This window comes from Arvicola amphibius, chromosome 3, assembly GCF_903992535.2.
Source record: "Arvicola amphibius chromosome 3, mArvAmp1.2, whole genome shotgun sequence".
Taxonomy (NCBI): domain Eukaryota; kingdom Metazoa; phylum Chordata; class Mammalia; order Rodentia; family Cricetidae; genus Arvicola; species Arvicola amphibius.
Genome location: NC_052049.1, coordinates 135872872 through 135892262, shown reverse-complemented (window position 1 = coordinate 135892262; position 19391 = coordinate 135872872). Strand labels below are relative to the sequence as shown.

General features: G+C 48.0%; 1 protein-coding gene across 3 annotated transcripts in view; it reads left to right on the top strand.

Moving 5' to 3' along the window:
• Window positions 1–19391, top strand: part of Tln2 (talin 2) — a 426737-nt gene that overhangs the window by 334005 nt on the left and 73341 nt on the right. For all 3 annotated transcript variants that reach the window (XM_038322053.2, XM_038322054.2, XM_038322055.2), the window contains 8 exons: window positions 880–969; window positions 2529–2651; window positions 3981–4124; window positions 6211–6372; window positions 13517–13657; window positions 14195–14376; window positions 16154–16286; window positions 18737–18838. In XM_038322053.2, coding sequence (XP_038177981.1) covers window positions 880–969; window positions 2529–2651; window positions 3981–4124; window positions 6211–6372; window positions 13517–13657; window positions 14195–14376; window positions 16154–16286; window positions 18737–18838 — 1077 coding nt within the window. The remainder of the gene's footprint in view (window positions 1–879; window positions 970–2528; window positions 2652–3980; window positions 4125–6210; window positions 6373–13516; window positions 13658–14194; window positions 14377–16153; window positions 16287–18736; window positions 18839–19391) is intronic.

Here is a 19391-nt window from a genome sequence, read left to right as displayed (position 1 = left end):
TGGCTTCTAACTAGTACTGAAAAGATTTTAGTTACCCAAGAAGAGGCTTGCAATGAAGTTCGCTCCCTCCTTGCACAGCCCGCTTTTCCATGTCTTTAAATGGATGTGCATCAGCAGTTCCCGTTATCCCAAGTGCACCCTGTGGAACTTAGCTGGTTATTGTTTGTTGACTGTGCTCCCTGAGGCTGCTGACCCTAGCGTGCAGTCTGTTGATAATGAGCAGATTCAGGGATCCACCCCAGGCTGTCAGTCACTGGCGGAACTCCTCCTGGGTGCTAATCCAAGTTCATTGCTCTGAGAGAGCTGGTGACTTTTTTTTCCTGATTCGAGAGACAGAGAAATTGAACTCTACCCATTTTCTAAATGGGTACCTAAACAAGAATATACTGCTTAAACCAATAACAAATGAACCCATCCCAATGGACCATCTTTGGGAATCACCTCCTTCCATGTACTTCCATTAGAAGGTTCCAGAACTGAAATATTGGAGTCCTTCTTAACTGTGGATGAGTGAACGAATGTGCACTTGGAACGGAAGCTCTTCAGAGTTACCCAGTGGAGAAATTGTGGTCGCCAACCATGAATATATTGCTTTGCATTAACTTCCAATTTCGTTTTAAAAGTTTCCCTGTAGATAACAAGCTTCTGCCAAACTGAACTGATAGCCCCACTGTGGCAATGGTAACCTGAGGCTCCCACCCCGTTATTGTTTTTGATAGCAGGGAATCTGAGGTCTTGACACCCTGATCTGAGTTCCTGGACTCTAAATGAATGAGCAATCATGGCCCTTGTCCTAGTCCAGCAAGGGGTAGGAATGGTTACACTTTCACAGTTCATTGGGGTTTTGGCTCACTTTCCAAGTTGTGTTCTCCTTTGTAGACCGTCAAGGGGATGCTGGAAAACCCCAATGAACCTGTGAGTGACCTCTCTTACTTCGACTGCATCGAGAGTGTGATGGAAAACTCCAAGGTGAGTCTGTCTGTGTTAGTTACTTCCTCACTCAGTGATAAAACACCCAGCAAAGGATAACCTAAAGAAGGAAAGGTTTGTTTTGGTGTAAATTTGAAGGCTCAGCATGATGTAAGGACCGTGAGACAGTCTAGTCATAATGCTTCTATAGGAAGCAGAGAGAGACAGATGCTGGTGTTGAGTTCAGTTTCTCCTTTTTATGAAGTTCGGGACCGTAGGCCTGTGGATAATGCCACCCACATCTAGGATGGGTCTTCCCTTCTTAATTGACCCAGTCTAGAAACTCCCTTCCAGACATGCCTAGAGCCTTATTTCCTTGACGAGTCTAGATCCTATCGAGTTGACATTTGGTATTAGCACTAGGCCAAAACACAGATATCAACACCGATCCTCAGTGGGGAGACATTGAGGAAGGCTTTAAAGGCACCGGCCTCGCCGCCACTAGGTGACCCAATATTGGGAAGCCTTGTCATTCAGCTCCTTGCTCAAGTATTCCTCAGCACTCAAGGTATTGCAGATCCATGTAGGAAGCTTGGGAAACACCAGCTGCCAGCCCCCAGGCCCAAGATTTGAGGTCTATGCATTTCTGAGGGTTCCCTGTCCTGTCTCTGTGGTCTAGGAACCCTCCTTTGAAAAGCACCGCTTGTATCATATCATAGATGGGTCTCCCTGGGAATCCAGTCGTGTGTTGTTTATCCTGGAGGCTGAACTGCTGTAGAAAGTCTGCACATCTTTGTGTAAACTCAATTATTTTGTAGATAAGAAATTATAGTAGTTTATTTTGCTTCCTCTCCCAAGTGGCTTGTTGTCTCAGGAAGAGCCCTGTATCACATTTGAGACTTGACAAAGCCATCTCTCACCCAAGGGTGAACACTTTCTACTCCATCATCCATGGCCCTGGAGAGTACAAACTCTCCTCCTGGCACAAGCCAAAACCCACAGAGGACAGGACACCAGACTGAGGAGAGATGCTCTGCTCTGCCCATGAGACCTTCTACATGATCTTTAGAGGACATAAGACCTCCCTGAGTCGCACACTGACTCAAAATCCTTATCGGTTGTTATGAGGCCAAAGAAAGAATGCGCCAGTGCTTTTCAATAAGTCTAACTACTTAAAATATTTAGGAAATAACTTTAACACAATTCTATGTAAATTTTCAGTTGATAAATTAATCATGCCGGGAACAGTATGTCTTCTATTTTCTGGCTAGAACTTCAAGTCCAGCTCCCTAAGTGTGATTTTTATGCTCTTGGAAGTAAGTAGTTGTCAGATTGGGCCATGTGTCCGTGAGAAACTTTATATAGATTCTTCCTGGTCATCTGTGTGTACTGACTGTACCTCCTGGAGATACCAATAACCTTTGGATGCAAGGTTTATACTTTCATTATGTATTTATCTTCATTGAACAGAAATGATATAATTCTCTTGAATCTCTCTTGGGCACAGTAAAGGCAAAGATGACAAATGCTTTAAATTAAGTACCCTTGAGTATTAAAGACTGCAACTCTTGTAGCCTTGGATTGGAATAAAAGCTCGATGACCGGTTGTTGTTTTGCAGGTTCTGGGCGAGTCAATGGCAGGAATTTCACAGAATGCCAAGACTGGGGACCTCCCTGCCTTTGGGGAATGTGTGGGGATTGCATCCAAGGCTCTCTGTGGATTGACTGAGGCAGCGGCCCAGGTGAGAGCCAGTCCCCTGTCCATCCCTTCTTTCCAGCTTGTGCCCTAGGACATAGCACAGACCCCTTAAGGATACCTGCTGCAGCTCCCCAAGCTCTGACACAGGAACCGTGGGAAAGCTGGTGGCTTGGTTTGGGAGGGGCATATGTACAGACTAGCAGCCAGTACTTCCATGCAGGAGTGGGGAGGACAGTGAGCCCCCATGAGTACTGCAGATGCAGCATGCAGAGGTCCCCTCAGACTAGACAAGCTCATCTTCTATTCGCTAGTTCCCGGCGCAGCCAAAGGGAACCCAAAGCAGCAGCCTTTTCTGGGAGTGGCCTGTTGGGAGCCAAATGCTATCTTGTTGTGTTTGGAGTTTTGGTTTGTTTAGTTTCATTTTCTTGTGAGTGGAGACCACACGTTGGTTTCCCAGCCGCCCACACCTGAATAATTACACAAACGTTATATTAATTACAGCACCATTGGACTGATGACTCAGGCGTATTTCTAGCTATCTCCTCTTAAATTAATCCATTTCTATCCGTCTGTGTATCACCATGAGGCTGTGGCCTACCAGTAAGGTTCCGGTGGTGTCTTTCTTCTTCAGCAGCTACGTGGAGTCTCTGACTCTGCCTTTTTTCTCCCTGCATCCAGTTTAGTTTTCCCACCTAACTCTATTCTGCCCTGCCATAGGCCAAAAGAAGCTTCTTTATTAACCAATAGTGATAAAACATATTCACAGCATACAGAGGGGAATCCCACATCATTTCGTTTTCTGAGTAACCTCATTCTTCTCACTCCGTTGCCTCGGCTAAGATGCTAACTGCTATTGGAAAGAGTGACCTAAACAAGGACTTTGTTAAGCTCTGTGTTGGGGAAACCTTTGGGTAGCAAAGGCCCTGGGACCGTCTGTCTCAGAAGCTCCCTTTGTCAGTCTACACCGGCTTTCAAGGCAAGTATTCTCATGGTCAGAAGATGGCTGCCAGAAGCTGTGCGGGCTACATCTGTCCACATCTATGCCCTACAGAAGAACGTCTCAAAGCCTTTTCCTTAAGAACAAGGAGGCTTTGTTCTCTGATGCCTGTAGCAAAATCTTGACAGTGCGTCAAACCATCATAGGCCAGTCTGTCACCATGCCCTCATTGGTGAGAGAAATGGGCTTACTTTGTGCAGTTTGTGCTGAGGAGCATCTGAGCTTGCCAGCTGCGAGTACATCACAGACCCATTGTGTACACCACGGACCATTGTGTGCACTGTGGACCATTGTGTACACTGTGTACCATTGTCTCCCATGGGCTCATGGAAGAGGTGTGGAGCCTGAGGTGTGCTTTTGCTTTTCTTTTTCCAGGCTGCGTACCTGGTTGGCATCTCTGATCCTAACAGCCAGGCAGGCCACCAAGGCCTGGTGGACCCCATCCAGTTTGCCAGGGCTAACCAGGCGATCCAGATGGCATGCCAGAACCTGGTGGACCCTGGCAGCAGCCCATCGCAGGTAACTGGGTAATGACGATGGATCATGTGATCTCTTAGGCGTCTCTGTGTGGGCGGTGGGAAATGGGCAGGTGAGCAGGGAATCCTGTGTTTTCAGAGCTCACAGTCCCAGATAACCGCAGCTGTGCAGATAATGCCCTCACTCCGTTTCTGTTGCTGTGATGACATGCCCCAACAAACAGCAACTTAGGGGGGAGAATGACTATCTACCTTCCATTTCCGGGTTTCAGTCCATCATTGAAGGGAAGTCGAAGCAGGAACTTCCAGCAGCTAGTTATGTCACACCACACTCAAGAGCCAAGAGTATACATGCGTCCACTCAGCTTGCTTTCTTAGAGTTCAGGACCTGACCCCAGGGAATGGTTCCTCCCATTTCCCAACATCAGTTAAGGCCATCAAGACAGTCCCCACAGGCATGCCCACCGAGACTCTTGCCAGGTGACTGTAGGCTGTGTCAGGTTGACGGATGAGCTAACCATCACAATGACCAGGAAAGTAATGTCCAAACGCTTGCATATAGGGCTCTGGGATGCTACAGAGTGAAAAAAACCCAACAGGAGTCATGAGGAGCTTCATGGCTGTCTATAGACAGCTTGTTCTCTGCTTAGCACTAAGAGGTCTGTATAAGTGAGACCCGACCTTTGTCCCCTTTGGGTCTCACTCCATTGGGCAGCTGGATTGGGCTATGATGGCAAGATAAAGGATTGTTCTAGTTTCTGGGGCTGGGCTAAAACACTCTGAAGAAAAACAACTTGGGGGAAGAAAGGACTTATTCCAGCTACCATCCTTGAGGAAATGTTGTGGCAGGAACTCAGGTAGAAACCATAGACAGATACTGTTTACTAGCTCACACAGTGGCTTATGCTCAACTTGCTGTCTTATAAAGCCCAGACAGACCTGCCTAGAGATGGGTGCTGTCCCCAGATTGGCTGGGCCTTCACAGACCAAGTATCAATTCAGACACTCTCTCAAAGACACAGCCACAGGCCGGTCTGGCTGAGGAAGTTCTTCAGTTGAGGTCCCCTTTTTCCTAGATGACTCTGGGTTGTGTCGAGTCAACAATAAACACTAAGCAGGACAGGAGGACAGGGAGGTGTCAGGGTAAGTGTGGCAAGTGTCCTCAGGTCACTTCAGAGATGGTGGCACTGAGGCAAGCCTCAGAGTTGAGGTCAGAAAGGAGCCACAGAAACATTTGAGGAGCAGATAGTGTGTGTGTCACATTCCGTGGTGTCATGGAGATCTGGTTACATAGAAAGCAGTATACACTGAAAAGAAAGAGGGCTGGGTGCTGTGGGGTACCATGGGCAGCCTTGCGCGTGGCATGCCTACTGTGAACTTAGGCCAGCATTCGTAGGGCAGTACAAGAGCTTACACAATCAAATGCCCCTGAGCCCTTGCCTTGCCAAGGGAAGTCTGTGGCTTCAAGAGAGTATCTGAGCTGAGGATAGGGGTGGAGTTGATAGATGGTCCACAGACTCCAAGTCGCTGCCTACAGCTCCCCCCAGGGGGAGGAGAGAAAAGTGCATCTTGATGCTTAATGTATCCATGTAAATGTGTGTTCTCCAAGGAGTTGGCCACTAGCAAAATGTTGCTATTCATCACTAGAAAAATAGTGATGGCCTGTGAGTATCTGATGCATGCTAATTTCAAAGACTTGGTATGAGCAAACACTTATAATATCATATTGCTATTTGTAAATTGATTGTGGTAAACTATATATAAACTGTATTACTTAAATTAGTTTCCCTTGTTTTTCTACTCAATTTAATGTGCCTGCTGGAAAACTTTAAGTCAGGTGTCTTAGGTCTTGGCCTGGGGCCTGGACTCTGGGGCTTCCAAAGACTAGCTGACCGTATCCCCATTAAGACTGGGGCCAGCACACCCCTGCTACAGCACCCCTTCCCTTTTCTATTTTCATTCTCTCTTGCTTCATGTTTCTTGCTCTTCCTTTCCTCGGGGTGACTTTAGGGGCAACAGAGCTAGACAGACACTGCCCAGATTCTAGACATGAGAGTCGCAGAGAAACCCAGGCTTCTCTGCACCAGAATGTGTGGTGCCTACTTCCAAGCTAGCTCCATGCTTTGTAGGTTCTGTCGGCTGCCACGATTGTTGCCAAGCACACCTCAGCCTTATGCAACGCCTGCCGCATCGCCTCATCCAAGACGGCCAACCCTGTGGCCAAGCGGCACTTTGTCCAGTCTGCCAAGGAGGTTGCCAACAGCACGGCCAACCTAGTCAAGACCATCAAGGTAGGTCATTGAATTGATCCCTGTACAGAGCTGGGAAAGGAACCAGGCTGAAGCTCTGTCTCCTCAGATACAGGAGTTGTAAGACATCCTTGACATCATGAGTGGGGAGGGCTTGCTTACTGATCAGAAATCATCCACCAGGAAAACCCATTCACCTCCTAATTCTGTCGCTAGGAGCTTAGGGCCTGAAACTAGGGGCCTCTCTTAGTGCTGTGTGTGGGTACAGCCTGTGTGTCCATAAACTCTGTGTACTTGGTGTGGTCCTGAGTGGTTGAGTAGAAGGTTGTGCCATTATTGCCGGAGACTTTAGAACCGAAGGATGATGTGGAAGAGAAAGGGACATTATAAAACAACTGCATTATTAAAAATCACTTTGGAGCTAAAGAGATAGCCCATGCTTGCCATACAAACACGAGGACCTGTGATCACATCTCTGCAACCCATGTCAAAGCCTGATACGTTAGTGCACGTCTGTATTCCCAGCACCCCTACAGCAAGATGGGAACTCACAGGCCAGCTAACCTGGTTGGTATGTATACTGGCAAAACGTAAAAGAGATTGTGTCTCAAGAAACAGCTCAGGAGGGGGAATCCCAAACCTAGAACTGACCTCTTGCCTCCACACATGCACACGCCTAGAATTGACCTCTCACCTCCACACGTGCACACACCTAGAACTGACCTCTCACCTCCACACATGCACACGCCTAGAAAGAACTGACCTCTCATCTCATGTGCACTGTGGTGTATTGATGCCCATACTGACACATACTAACATGTGTACACATACATAATTGCTTAAATATTCCCTATGACATCCATGCTGTTTATAAATGTTTAGGTATTTCTCCTCCCCCTTTGGGGCACCAACTTTTTTTTTTTTTTAAGATAGAGCACTCTGTCTTTCCAAAGTAATCATCTTTGTGTGTAAGTCCTTGAGTAGTTGAGGTGTCAGGGAGGCAGGGCTCCCTCTCAATTAGGAAACTGAGTTGGTCAGGCAGTGGTCTTTGTAGGTAGGGACCTCTAAACCAGGCCAATACACATATCAGGCAGTGATCTTGTGGGGAAACAGCCAAAACCTGGACAGCATAACACAAACATCCAGTATCTTCCCAATCCCCTCCCTAGCCTTCAAAGACATTGTTATAAGCAGCATGCTGCCAGTCCTCTGTGAACCTTGCACTGCTAAAGGGAAAAGGATTGTTTGTTTGTTTATGATTTGGGGTGGTGCTGGGCGTCAGACCAGTGGCTTTGTGCGCGCTAGGTAAATGAGGACATGACCGCTCCAAGATTTGATTGAGGAAACAGTTTTTATTGTCGATATGAAAGAGAGCACAGCCAGAGGCATCTGGAAGAGTCCAGACCGAATGGGGGCCGTGGGAGGAAGAAGGGAGAGAGAGTGAGGAGAATGAGAGAGGCAGCTGGACCAAGAGGGGAGCCGAGGACCAAGAGAAGAACTGAGAAAAGCATTGCTGAATTGGCAGGGTTATAGATAAAGAGAAGCTGGGGGAAGGGAAGCGCACTCTCTGGGTTTCAGAGCTAAGGAAGTTTAGGGCAGGGGGCTATGGTGAGAAGAGCTGAGAGGTGCCACAGGTGCTGAGCGAGCCTGAAAGCCTTTGTCCCCTTTGGTATGCGGATGGACACCACAGTTCCAGGTTTCTTTGGGACCTGACACTTGCTCTATCGCTGGATGACACTCCCAGCCTGACTTCAGTAAGAGTCTACAACCTTACTGTAACTTGACCTTATTTTTTTTCTGCAAAAATCACTGTCTGATCCCATGGAGAAGTCAGTCACACAGTGAGCTTTGCAGAGGCCAAGAGAAAGAGCATCCATCCGGCCTGGAACAGCTGGAGGATGACTGTTGAGAGCCGGGCCAGTTAGCCCAGTCAGCAGTTCCGTAGCTATTTTAACAAAGAGTCATTTTAAAAACACACAAAAGCCCTGTGTGTTTGAAGACAACAAGAAACTAGATAGAAAATGAATAAACAAATTAAATCCAGTGTCCTGGTGTTTTTCTGGGAGTCTTGTGGTAGCTCATCTCCCTGGCCATCACAGTCCATGACATTAGCAATTAACAAGCCTATGTTTTTAAATATGTATTTTATGCTTTGTGTATATCACTCATTTCATCCACACATATAGGCTATGTTTATCATGCCCATTTTGCTGATGGGGAACCGGAGCACAGAGAGGTGAAATAATTGCCTAGGTAAACCAGCCAGGAAATGACAGATGAGAATTCAAGTCCAAGCTCCAGAGCCCCTGTTCTCAGTCCTGGCATGCAGTTGGGCTCCCTGGAACAGAGGCAATGAACTCATCCCTCAGCCTGGGGAAAAAGCCCTGCTTGTGTTTACAGAGCACGAGTGTGGGGGTTGGGGATGGAAAGGACAATGCAGTTAAAAGCTGTGATGTCACTGTTGCTTGCTGTATAATTAACTGTTCTTAGTTAAAAGTTAGGGGAGGGAAGACTTCAGAAACTCTTGCAGCCTCCCTCTCCTGCAACTTCTCCCTTCTGCTGCCTCTCTCTCCTGCAGCCTCTCTCTCTCCTGTAGCCCCTCTCTCCTGCAGCCCCTCTCCCTCCTGCAGCCTCTCTCTCTCCTGCAGCCCCTCTCTCTCCAGCAGCCCCTCTCTCTCCTGCACCCTCTCTCTCTCCTGCAGCCCCTCTCTCCTGCAGCCTCTCTCCTGCTGCCTCTCTCCCCTGCAGCCCCTCTCTCTCCTGCTGCCCCTCTCTCCTGCAGCCTCTCTCTCTCCTGCTGCCTCTCTCCCCTGCAGCCTCCCTTTCCTGCAGCCTCTCTCTCCTGCAGCCTCTCTCTCTTTCTCTCTCTCTCTCTCTCTCTCTCTCTCTCTCTCTCTCTCTCTCTCTCTCTCCCTCTCTCTCCTGCTGTCTCTCTCTCCTGCTGTCTCTCTCTCCTGCTGCCTCTCTCTCCTGCAGCCCCTCTCTCTCCAGCAGCCTCTCTCTCTCCTGCAGCCCCTCTCTCTCCAGCAGCCCCTCTCTCCTGCAGCCCCTCTCTCTCCTGCTGCCTCTCTCTCCTACAGCCTCTCTCTCTCCTGCAGCCCCTCTCTCCTGCAGCCCCTCTCTCTCCTGCTGCCTCTCTCTCCTACAGCCTCTCTCTCTCCTGCTGCCTCTCTCTCCTGCAGCCTCCCTTTCCTGCAGCCTCTCTCTCCTGCAGCCTCTCTCTCTTTCTCTCTCCCTCTCTCTCCTGCTGTCTCTCTCTCCTGCTGCCTCTCTCTCTTGCAGCCTCCTTGGTTGTAAATTCTGGTCTGTCTGTTAAGATCGAATCTTTTTTACATTCTCCTCACAGTGTCAACCCCTCCGCAATTCCCTGCAGCAAATAAGCTCTTGTGATGGTCCAGAAGATAGGCCCATGGGAAGCCTCAGAGGAGGAGAGCCGGTGATTATAATGTGGGGCACATAAAGCCCGTTTCCCATGAGTATCGCTGCACACCGGCGTCAATATGAGGGGAACAAAAATGAACCTATTGCCCCAGCCTGTCAAAATGTGGCCAGGGTTTTCAATTTCCACCGTGTGGCAGGGTTTTTTGGTCAGTCCTGGAGCATTGCCTTTCACTCACTAATAAGAAAATGGCAGAGGTCACTTCCTTGGTGCCCCCTGCTCTGTACTGAATGGATTTCCTATTCGAAGGAACGGTTAGGTATCCTGTGAAAAGCGGATCCTTAATTTCCTGACTAGTCCAGACAGCAGTGTCACAGCTATAATGTTTGCTGCCTTAGACTCCTTAGCGTGTGCTTGATTTGTACCGTGAGGCTGTGCCCATACGTAAGCCCAGCTGCCACACCCTTCCAGCAATGAAGGGAGCAAACAGCATACCACTGGGACCTTAGATCGCTGCTGATGGCATTCCTTAGACGCCCCAAGCATAGCCCGGCAAGAACCCGCTTCGGTCTGTCTCCTACCAGGGAGGGCTCTCAGTGCCGGGTGAGTTGCAAGGAGGACTCTGGCTGGGTTTCTCTCCATTATGCTTGTTACCTAGCCTTGAATCAGATGTGTGGAATTGAATGTTATTTTAAATGTGCAGCCACTCAGGTTTGAGTGCCAAGTAGAAATTATGCAATCCCAGCTTTCGTTTTGCTGGGACGTTGAAGTTTGGTCTGTCACTCACCACAGAGTGCGTGCTCAGATTTTGGCAATTAGGCATTTCCAGCGAGGGCCGCAGACACCTGATCCAGCTCTCTCTAATCGAATTTGACTTGGCTGTAAGTATATTTTCTTGGTCATCCTTATGTTTGGACTGGTAACGCAGAGTTCTTCAGATTGTGGTGGGAAACTCTCTGGGACGGCTTTGGCCTTGCTGCCTTTGTTGTTGCCTAAGGTCTGTAGGAAAGAAGAAAGTGGAAGTCTCAGGTCATGGTTTGAGACCTGACCGCAAGTAACAGAGTGGCCCGAGCAAATTGTGTCGTTTCTCCAGGTGCTAGCTATTGGGAAAAGCAGGTGACTATTTGGTGATCTTTAAGGCCCTCTCTAGCCCTTAAGCCCTTGAATGTTTTTCCCTGCCTATGAGGTTAGGCTGAAGACACAGGAGGAGTTAGGGCTCAGGGGTAGTTAATGCTGTTTCCCCAATGGTTTTGAATTTGCAACCAAGTGAATTGACCCCTTTGGTGACTTAAGGCGACACTCTGGACTACAGAATGGGCACACGGATGCCTTTCTGGCTGCTCGGCATTTCACTGTTAGGCTGACTTGAGTGTCCACTTTACTCAGGTTGGCTCCATCATACCCAGTGGAAGCAAAATTTAGAAATGAAATAATAGCTTTCCAGGCCCGTCCTTTCTGGTGCCGAACGCCTCCCTTTGAGGAAATAGCTTTTCCCTTTTGAAAGCCAAGGAAGGCGGGTGGTGCAGGTTTCTCTCGTAGCCCATGTTAGTCAGTGCCCTGTACGATAGCAGTGAGATGTGGCTTTTAGGATCTGTGCTGAGCCAAAGGGGAAATCCTCCTGGCATCCCATTGGCTCACGTTTTGAGGTTGTACCCCTGAGAACTGTCCCTTCAGATTCACCTCAAGGAGTCATCTTTTCGGTTTGGGCAAGGCCAGATGTGGGTTGATGACCTGGTCCAGAGGAGGAGGTAGCAAAGGGTGGGCCTGAGTTTGAAAAGGCGAGGGAAGAAAGGAAACCATGCCATTTTGGAACCCAGGCAATGGGACTGGTGCCCAGACTCCTGGGACTCCACAGTTGGCTATGACAACCTTCTTGCTTCATTCATTTGTACCAGGCACCTGCCAGTGGCTGCCACCAAACCTCCTACTGGTATTCCTGGCTTGCTCTGAGGCTTGGCAGCACCCGCCCTCAAGGAGACTATTGTGTGGCTGGCACAGTGAGGCCAGCACTCCGAGGCCACCCTTTTCTGTGTTGCCAGGGTCAGCACTGTCGATCCAGCATTTAGCCAGTCCAGGAGGGCAATCAGAGGTAGGGCCGTGCATGTGAGCAAGATCTAAGAGGCCTTAGTTAAGCTCTCCAGTGGGCCTAGAAGAACGGTTGAGTCTAGGAGGTGAGAATAGGGTCAGGGTTTGTTGGGTGAGGGAAGCCAGACACCCTAATTACTGAGGATGGTAAGTGAGCGGGCTCATGGGAATGCCTCTGAAAATATTAGCATTGTGGCTATGTAATTATTATCCCAAGCTGCCAAGGCCTGGCTGGAATGCCGCTGTTATTCGGAAGTAGCCTTTGGACCTACAGTGCCTGCCTCCTCTTGCCTTACAGAGGAGCAGCTCCCTCCCACCTCAGACCCAGCTGCTAGGATAATGCCAGTGCCTCTGGTTTGTTTGTTCACTAATTGTCTAAGTAGGCTTTTAGATATTGCTCATAAGGATTAAATTAAAAGTTTAATTGGTCATTTAACAAGAAAATTTGCATTCTTCTGCGAGCACAACTGCCTTCTCCCTGTGGAAGATGGGGTGGTGTCGCTGCTTCCCAGACTGTTTTGACTGTTTTGTTCTTGAAGAAGTGGAGCCCGAGGTCCGAGAACCTTGACCTCAGCTGTGAACCCTTTGTAAGGCAGCTTGATGTGTGTCCCTGGCCTAATCCTGGATCCTCACCGAGCTGGCCATGAGTCCACAACATGACTTACCTCTCAGTCATCTCATGTTGTCTGCTGCTAATTAAATAAAGATGAGGCATGGAACGTGTAGAGGAGAAACACGTCATGTCTAGAGCTCAGTGAACACCCTGAGTAACAATAGCTAGACTGAGAAATAGGACCTGACCAGCACCCAGAAGTCACCTCTGCCCTGACTTTGTGTACCTTCTGTCCCGGCTCCTCCAGAGTGTCACCCAGCTTCTAACACCCCAGTTAGTTTCACCTGTTTTTGTATTTTCATGAATGGAATTGTACAAGAGGTAGTCTTTCGTGGGACCTCCTTAACTAGATAGACCATGGTGTGTGTGTGTGTGTGTGTGTGTGTGTGTGTGTGTGTGTGTGTGTTAGGAATTGCCCATTTAGTTGAGTAGGTCTGTAGTCTATTCCTTCACATTGGATTCCATTCTCTTTTTTCTAAGATGATGGTCTTGCAGGGGATAGCCTTAGATGTAAAATTTAGGAAAGTTGGAAGTGTGAGGGATTAGAGATTTAGCTCAGAGGTAGACTCTGGTTTTCATTCCCAGAAACAAAAAAAGGGGGAGGGAAGGAGGGAGGGAGGGAGGGACGGAGGGAGGGAGGGAGGGAGGGAGGGAGGGAGGGAGGGAGGGAGGGAGGGAGGGAGGGAGAAGAGGAAGAGGAACGAAGGGAGCAAAGGAGGAAAGATTGACTGGTCAGAAGTGTCGCACCAGGTAAAGGATCTTGGTCATTTGTGAGGGAAGGGATTCAGTGGAGAGGATTCCAAGAGGATCCATCTCAGAAATGGAAGAGAAAGTGGCTTGGCAGCCAGGTGTGACATCATGGCTGAAGAGGGAGAAGAATGAGTGGGCTGATGGCAGGACTGCTCTCCTGTGAGCTGCGTGTCTAGAGTGTCAGGATGGCTACTTGGGTCTCTCAGGTTGGCGGCAGGGACCGATCGCCCCAGTTGTTGCTCGCTTGTTGAGGAGGAGTTTCCCGCTGAACTGCCCTCCCTCACTGGGAGGTGATGGCTGTGGCTTAGCAATGGTACTTGTTTCTTAGTGGGATGAAATCTCCGTTTCTTTCGCATTAGGCCCTGGATGGGGATTTCTCTGAAGACAACCGCAATAAGTGCCGTATTGCTACCACCCCCTTGATTGAAGCTGTGGAGAACCTGACAGCGTTTGCATCAAACCCTGAGTTTGTCAGTGTTCCCGCCCAGATCAGCTCTGAGGTAGGGGAATCTGCAGCAATCATCACCTTAGAGTCCTTGGCTAATTCCCTGCCAAGTAGAATGAACACGGAGAGATAAAGCTCCAAAAGGCCTCCTGTCAGCGCCCTGTGGACTAACAATGTAGTAAGCCCAGTATTTTGCAGTACTAAGTAGTGTGTTATGTACACAGTACATGGCCACACTGCATTACTATGGATGGTGCTTGAGGCACAGTTACTAAGCTCAGTGAATGTCTATCTTTTAAGAAATAATAGCTTGATATTGAGAAATAATAGCTTGATATTGAGAAGAGTGAGCTCTGTGTCTGAGATTGTGGCTGATTCTTTCATGAAGTGTGTCATACTCAAATGTTTTTACTTAAGAAAAGAAATATGTATTATTTAAGGATCAAGCCTGGGCCCACGTTGCCCCAATCGAGATCCTTTCTATTAGCTAGCTTCCCGGATAGAAGTTCTGGCATAAAGAATAAGGCTCCCTAGGGTCCAGCTTACTGGCCTCTGCACACTCAGCTTTCACTTCTCTGTTGGTTGATCTCAGGGCTCCCAGGCACAGGAACCAATCTTGGTCTCAGCCAAGACCATGCTGGAGAGCTCATCGTACCTCATCCGCACCGCACGCTCTCTGGCCATCAATCCCAAAGATCCACCCACCTGGTCTGTGCTGGCTGGACATTCGCACACTGTGTCGGACTCCATTAAGAGTCTCATCACCTCCATCAGGTCAGTTTCTCATCTAGAGAAGAGCTCCCAGCCTGCCTCTGAATAGAGTAGGAGGGGACTGCGCCCATCGGGTAACGCTGGCCGTTATTGTCATGGCTCATCTTGGCTAACAACTTCACACAAGCTAAAGTCACCTGGGAAGAAGGAACTTCAGCTGGGGAGTTGACTCCATCATAAGGCCCATGGGTGTCTGTGGCATTTTCTTTATTGATGATTGACGTAAGAGAGTCTAGCCCACTGCGGCTGTGCCATTCCTGGGCAAATGGCTCCGGGCTTTCTAAGAAAGGTAGCTGAGCAAGCCAGGGAGCAGCATTGTTCCGTGGTCTCTGCTTCAGTTCATGCCTTTAAGTTCCTGTATTGAGCTTCTGCCCTGGCTTCCCTTAAAGATGGACCTGTAAGGTGAAGTAACTTTTCTTTCCTCCCTGGGAGGTTTCAGCACAGTAACAGAAAAGACAACCTGAGAAAGTTGCAGTCCTCTCTTTCTTATCTCTGAGACCCATGGTAGTGCTGGCCACAATAACAGCAAATCTAAGCCCCTATTAAAACCAGATATTATTCCGAATATTTTACCTATGTTACCTTTTCTGATCATCACATTTTACAGTACATCTTATCATTGTTTCCATTTTAACTACTCTGAAGTTTGGGCAAGAGAGCTTAGGGAATTTCTTATGATCACCCACGGCTCCAGTCCCAGCCCCCTCACCATCACACTGGATCAGCAGCTCATAGGGGATTGGAGAGCTCTGCTGTTCAAGGTCTCTTAGTCTGATAACAAAACAAAAGGAATATTCTATAGCACCAACTCCAGGTATCCTGACCTTCTTAGTAATACCCAAAGGCTGAGAAAATAACATTTCTCAAATTGACCAAAATTAATATCCTATAACACGGAATGTGTTTGTTTTCTCAGTTACACTATTTTGCTTCTTAATTGTTTCTGAAGCTCAAGGCCATAATTGAACTTTCCCTTAATGTATTACAGTGAGGAAAACTCCTCTGGCTGCTTGAACTCTTACTGCAGCCCTTGAGTTTATGTGTAGCGTGCAGTGTAGAACGCCTCGTGTGTTTGCACTGTAAGTGGTGCTGCACTTTATTTCCGGTGGCTGGAGAGATGGCTCGGTGGAAAGATGCTTGCCGCGGAAGCAGGAGGGCCTGAGTTCGAGTACCTAGCTCTGTATGAAAAGCACGCTGTTTGCTTGTACTCCAGAACTGTGGGAGACAAATGCATGAGGACTGATGGGGATTGCTGGTTGCCACACTGGCCCCAGGTTCAGAGAGAGACCCTGTCTTAAGGAACTAACACAGAAAGTGTTCAAGTCGGACCCTTGACTTCCTCTTACAGTCTCCATGTGCTGGTGTCTGCAGGCATGCATACACAAATGGACATATACAACACACTTACACACACACCACATAGATACATATATATATATATATATATATATATATATATATACATACACAAGCACTTTTTTACTTTAATGTTTAAAGTGAAGGAAGCACCCAAGTGCCAATTATTTCCTTTGTATTAGCCTGAGAGGAAGGGCACGATTCCGTTCCTCCTGCTAGAAGCAGAGCTCTGTCAGGGACAAGTGTTAATGGAGAAACGTATGGGCTCTATACCAGGCTTTGCTGAGCGATCCTCAGAGACACACTGCCTAATGAAGTTGATCATGTAGAAAGGGGACAGAGGCTCCTGGTCCACCCGTGCAGGGGCTGTGTGACATGTTTTAAGCCTTACAAACTCTTGTTTGCTTTATTCTGCCCATTTCAGGGACAAAGCCCCTGGGCAGAGGGAATGCGACTACTCCATCGATGGCATCAACCGGTGCATCAGGGACATTGAGCAGGCCTCGCTGGCGGCAGTCAGCCAGAGCCTGGCCACGAGGGACGACATCTCTGTGGAGGTAGGCAAGGGCTCTGTCATCTACCTTAAGAGCTCCACTGGAGTGTGATGATGGACAGCCCACCCCTGGGGATGTCGGGAGGAAGTAGGGCAAGTGCTCAGAAGGCAAAGAGGGCATGGGAAAGAGCATGCCAACTGAAGAATGTTCAATGAGGCTGAAGTTTGCAGGAAAAGGATCAGTGCTGGGTAATTCTGTGTCTTAAGGTTGACTGCTGTGTTCAGTTGCATGCATCAGTGGAACAGGCCTGGGTATGCAAAACTTGAACGCTTCTCTTTGGCCACATTTTGTCTTTGCACTTTTTTGGGCAAGTTTGCTACTAAACTTTAGTGCTTTTGATCCATCCAGAGATAAAGAATTGTGCCCTGAGGTATTCTTTATTTCATAAGTGTGTGTTTGGGGGTGGCTTAGCATCTTATCCTTCCTCTCTAAGTGTTATACATATGTGTGCACATGTGTGTAGGAGTTCTAACCCATGTGGAACTGGAAACCTCAATTGCTCCTCTTTATTTTATTTTATTTTATTTTATTGAGACATCAGGGCCTCTCTAGAACCTGGAGCTCACCTTCACTAGGCTGACTGGCCAGGGAGCCCTCAGGATCTCCCTGTCTCCACCTTATCCCCCTTCCTATACTTGGGCTGTGGACACTCAGGTCCTCATTCTTGTAGAGCATCCACTTTATCCCCTGAGTGTCTCCCCAGCCTTCTTGATGTCTTTCTTGATATCCATGCGAAGTTCACAATCCATACTTATTTCCCTACTAAGAGCGCAGTACCCATTATTCAGAAGACATTTGGTTTGCATAAATGGTGTGATTACCTTGATGCCGTAGAATTTAGGCATAAAAAGCTTCCCCTGTTACCTGAGCAGTGGACCTAGAGCTAAGCATTTTTAATCTTCATTAATAGAGCTATCTGTATTAATAAAAACTACTTAATAAAGCTACTTCGGCTTCACACACACACACACACACACACACAATTCCAGGAATTGAGGAACAGGACTAAGCATTGTAACCATGTGAACCACTAGAATCACTGTTTTAAGCCTGTTCTTGAAGGTGGACATACAGTGAACACTCATTAAGGGTGTGTGTTGATGAACTGTCATCAGACCGCAACCTTTAAGTAGCCCCCATGTCCAGAAGCCAGGCCTGGTGGTGCCCACCTTTATTCCCAGCACTCAGCAGGCAGAAGCAGTTGGAACTCTATGAGTTCAAGGACAGCCAGGGCTACATAGACACTGCCCCCCAAAAATCCATGACCACCACCCCAAAATTGCCCCCTCCATCCCTTCTAAACTATTTCCTCTGCCCTCCCAGTAAAAAAATGTACCCCCTTTACATCCAAGGACCTTCACTGTACAATAATGTATTTAACAAACCATCTATCATACAACACCAAAGGGATTCTCTGGCATTCTTGCCCATAATCACATTAAGCGTGTGATGATAATAAATAATTAGCTAAGTAAGGCCTTTGGACTCTAGGGAGGCTTCTCTCTGCCTGCCCCCCATCTCTCTAGCTCTTTTCTGTTTTGCTTTCAAGCTTGCCTGTTAAACCTTTTCTTTCCCAAAGTGAACTTTGCCCAAAGCCCTCCTGTTCAAGTGCATCATGGCTCTGTGGCAGGAAGTGCAGGAAGGATATTGTCATTTTATTAGATGACATATGGGTGGTACGTCTCTAAGATGCCCAGTGCCTTTATCTATTAACCCTGAACTTCTCCAGTACAGGTCCTAATATGATTTTGAGAAACAGGTGGGATCTTTCCTGCTTCCAGTTAATCTCCAGCTTTGAATAACTCATCACCCATCCCCCACCCTCCCAGCAGAGTCTGGCTTTCCTTTCCTGTCTCTTAAGAGCCTGAACTCATTTCTTTGGAGCAGACAGGTTAAACCATCTCAGGTCTGATAAGTAATCCCTTAAGAGTATCATTTTCAATATTTGCCTACAAGTCACCATGGACAGTGAGCAGAGTCTGACAGGCTCTGCACGTAGCCCACCTGGTATCTTCATGAGGCACCGTCAGAGACACTGTCAGAGGTCAAATCACGTGTTCACATTGTCCTTGCCCTCCTCTTTAACTTCTGAGAGCACTATGTCCTGGATGCTCTCTTGGTCCCCAGTGAGCTGTCTCCATTTGGACCAAGTTGTCTCTCCTTCTTGAAAACTACAACTATTCCCCATTCCCAGTAATGGAGCTATATAGGCTACCATGGAGCTCCTACCAGCATCCGTTGCCAGGGCTTGTGGGAATGAAGCCAGTGAGAAACACATCCCTCAGACTTGCCTCATCGTTCATCTGAGGCAGGATAAAGGATCTCACCCTGGGGAGCAAGGCGAGTCAGGGAATGCAAGATCAGGGGAGCATCCAGACATTCTGGTTTTATACAGGTCCCCTGTCCTTCATAAATGGCTTTTCAGAATAATGACCTTGGCGATTCTCTATCAGGCCCTGCAGGAGCAGCTGACCTCAGTGGTCCAGGAAATCGGGCATCTTATTGATCCCATTGCCACAGCAGCTCGAGGAGAAGCTGCCCAGCTAGGACATAAGGTAATGTGCAAGCAGGGAATCCTGCTAAGAGAGAGCTGGGGTGTGTGTGTGTGTGTGTGTGTGTGTGTGTGTGTGTGTGTGTGTGTGTGTGTGTGTGTGTGTGTGTGTGTAGGGAGGCGGGGTGTCATTATTGCCAGAAGCCTGTGGCCAGTGTTTCCTGTGCTTTGATTCAGTCTCCCTCACTGTGCCCGTGAGCCTGGTGCTGTCACCAATCCCAGTTACAGATGAACAATCTGCAGCACAGTATGTGAAGAAATCTGTGTAAAATTCTTAAGAAGATAAAAGCAAGGAAGGTCCCAATCCAAAGTACCCAATGCTAGGACTATCATTATTCATGATGACCCTGCTCACCTCCCAGAGGATGCTGGGTCCTAGCTTTGTTAGTTTGTTTCACTTTCCCAACTATGTAACAACTCGTTACATCTGCATTAGTAAAGTTAATTCCTAATCAAATAAGCCTAGAGAACAAGTAGGATTCTAATGCATTCAACATTTTGGCTGTAAGTTTTGAGTTCTCAGGGACCCATCAGTTCCTGCATTAGTTTCTTTTCGG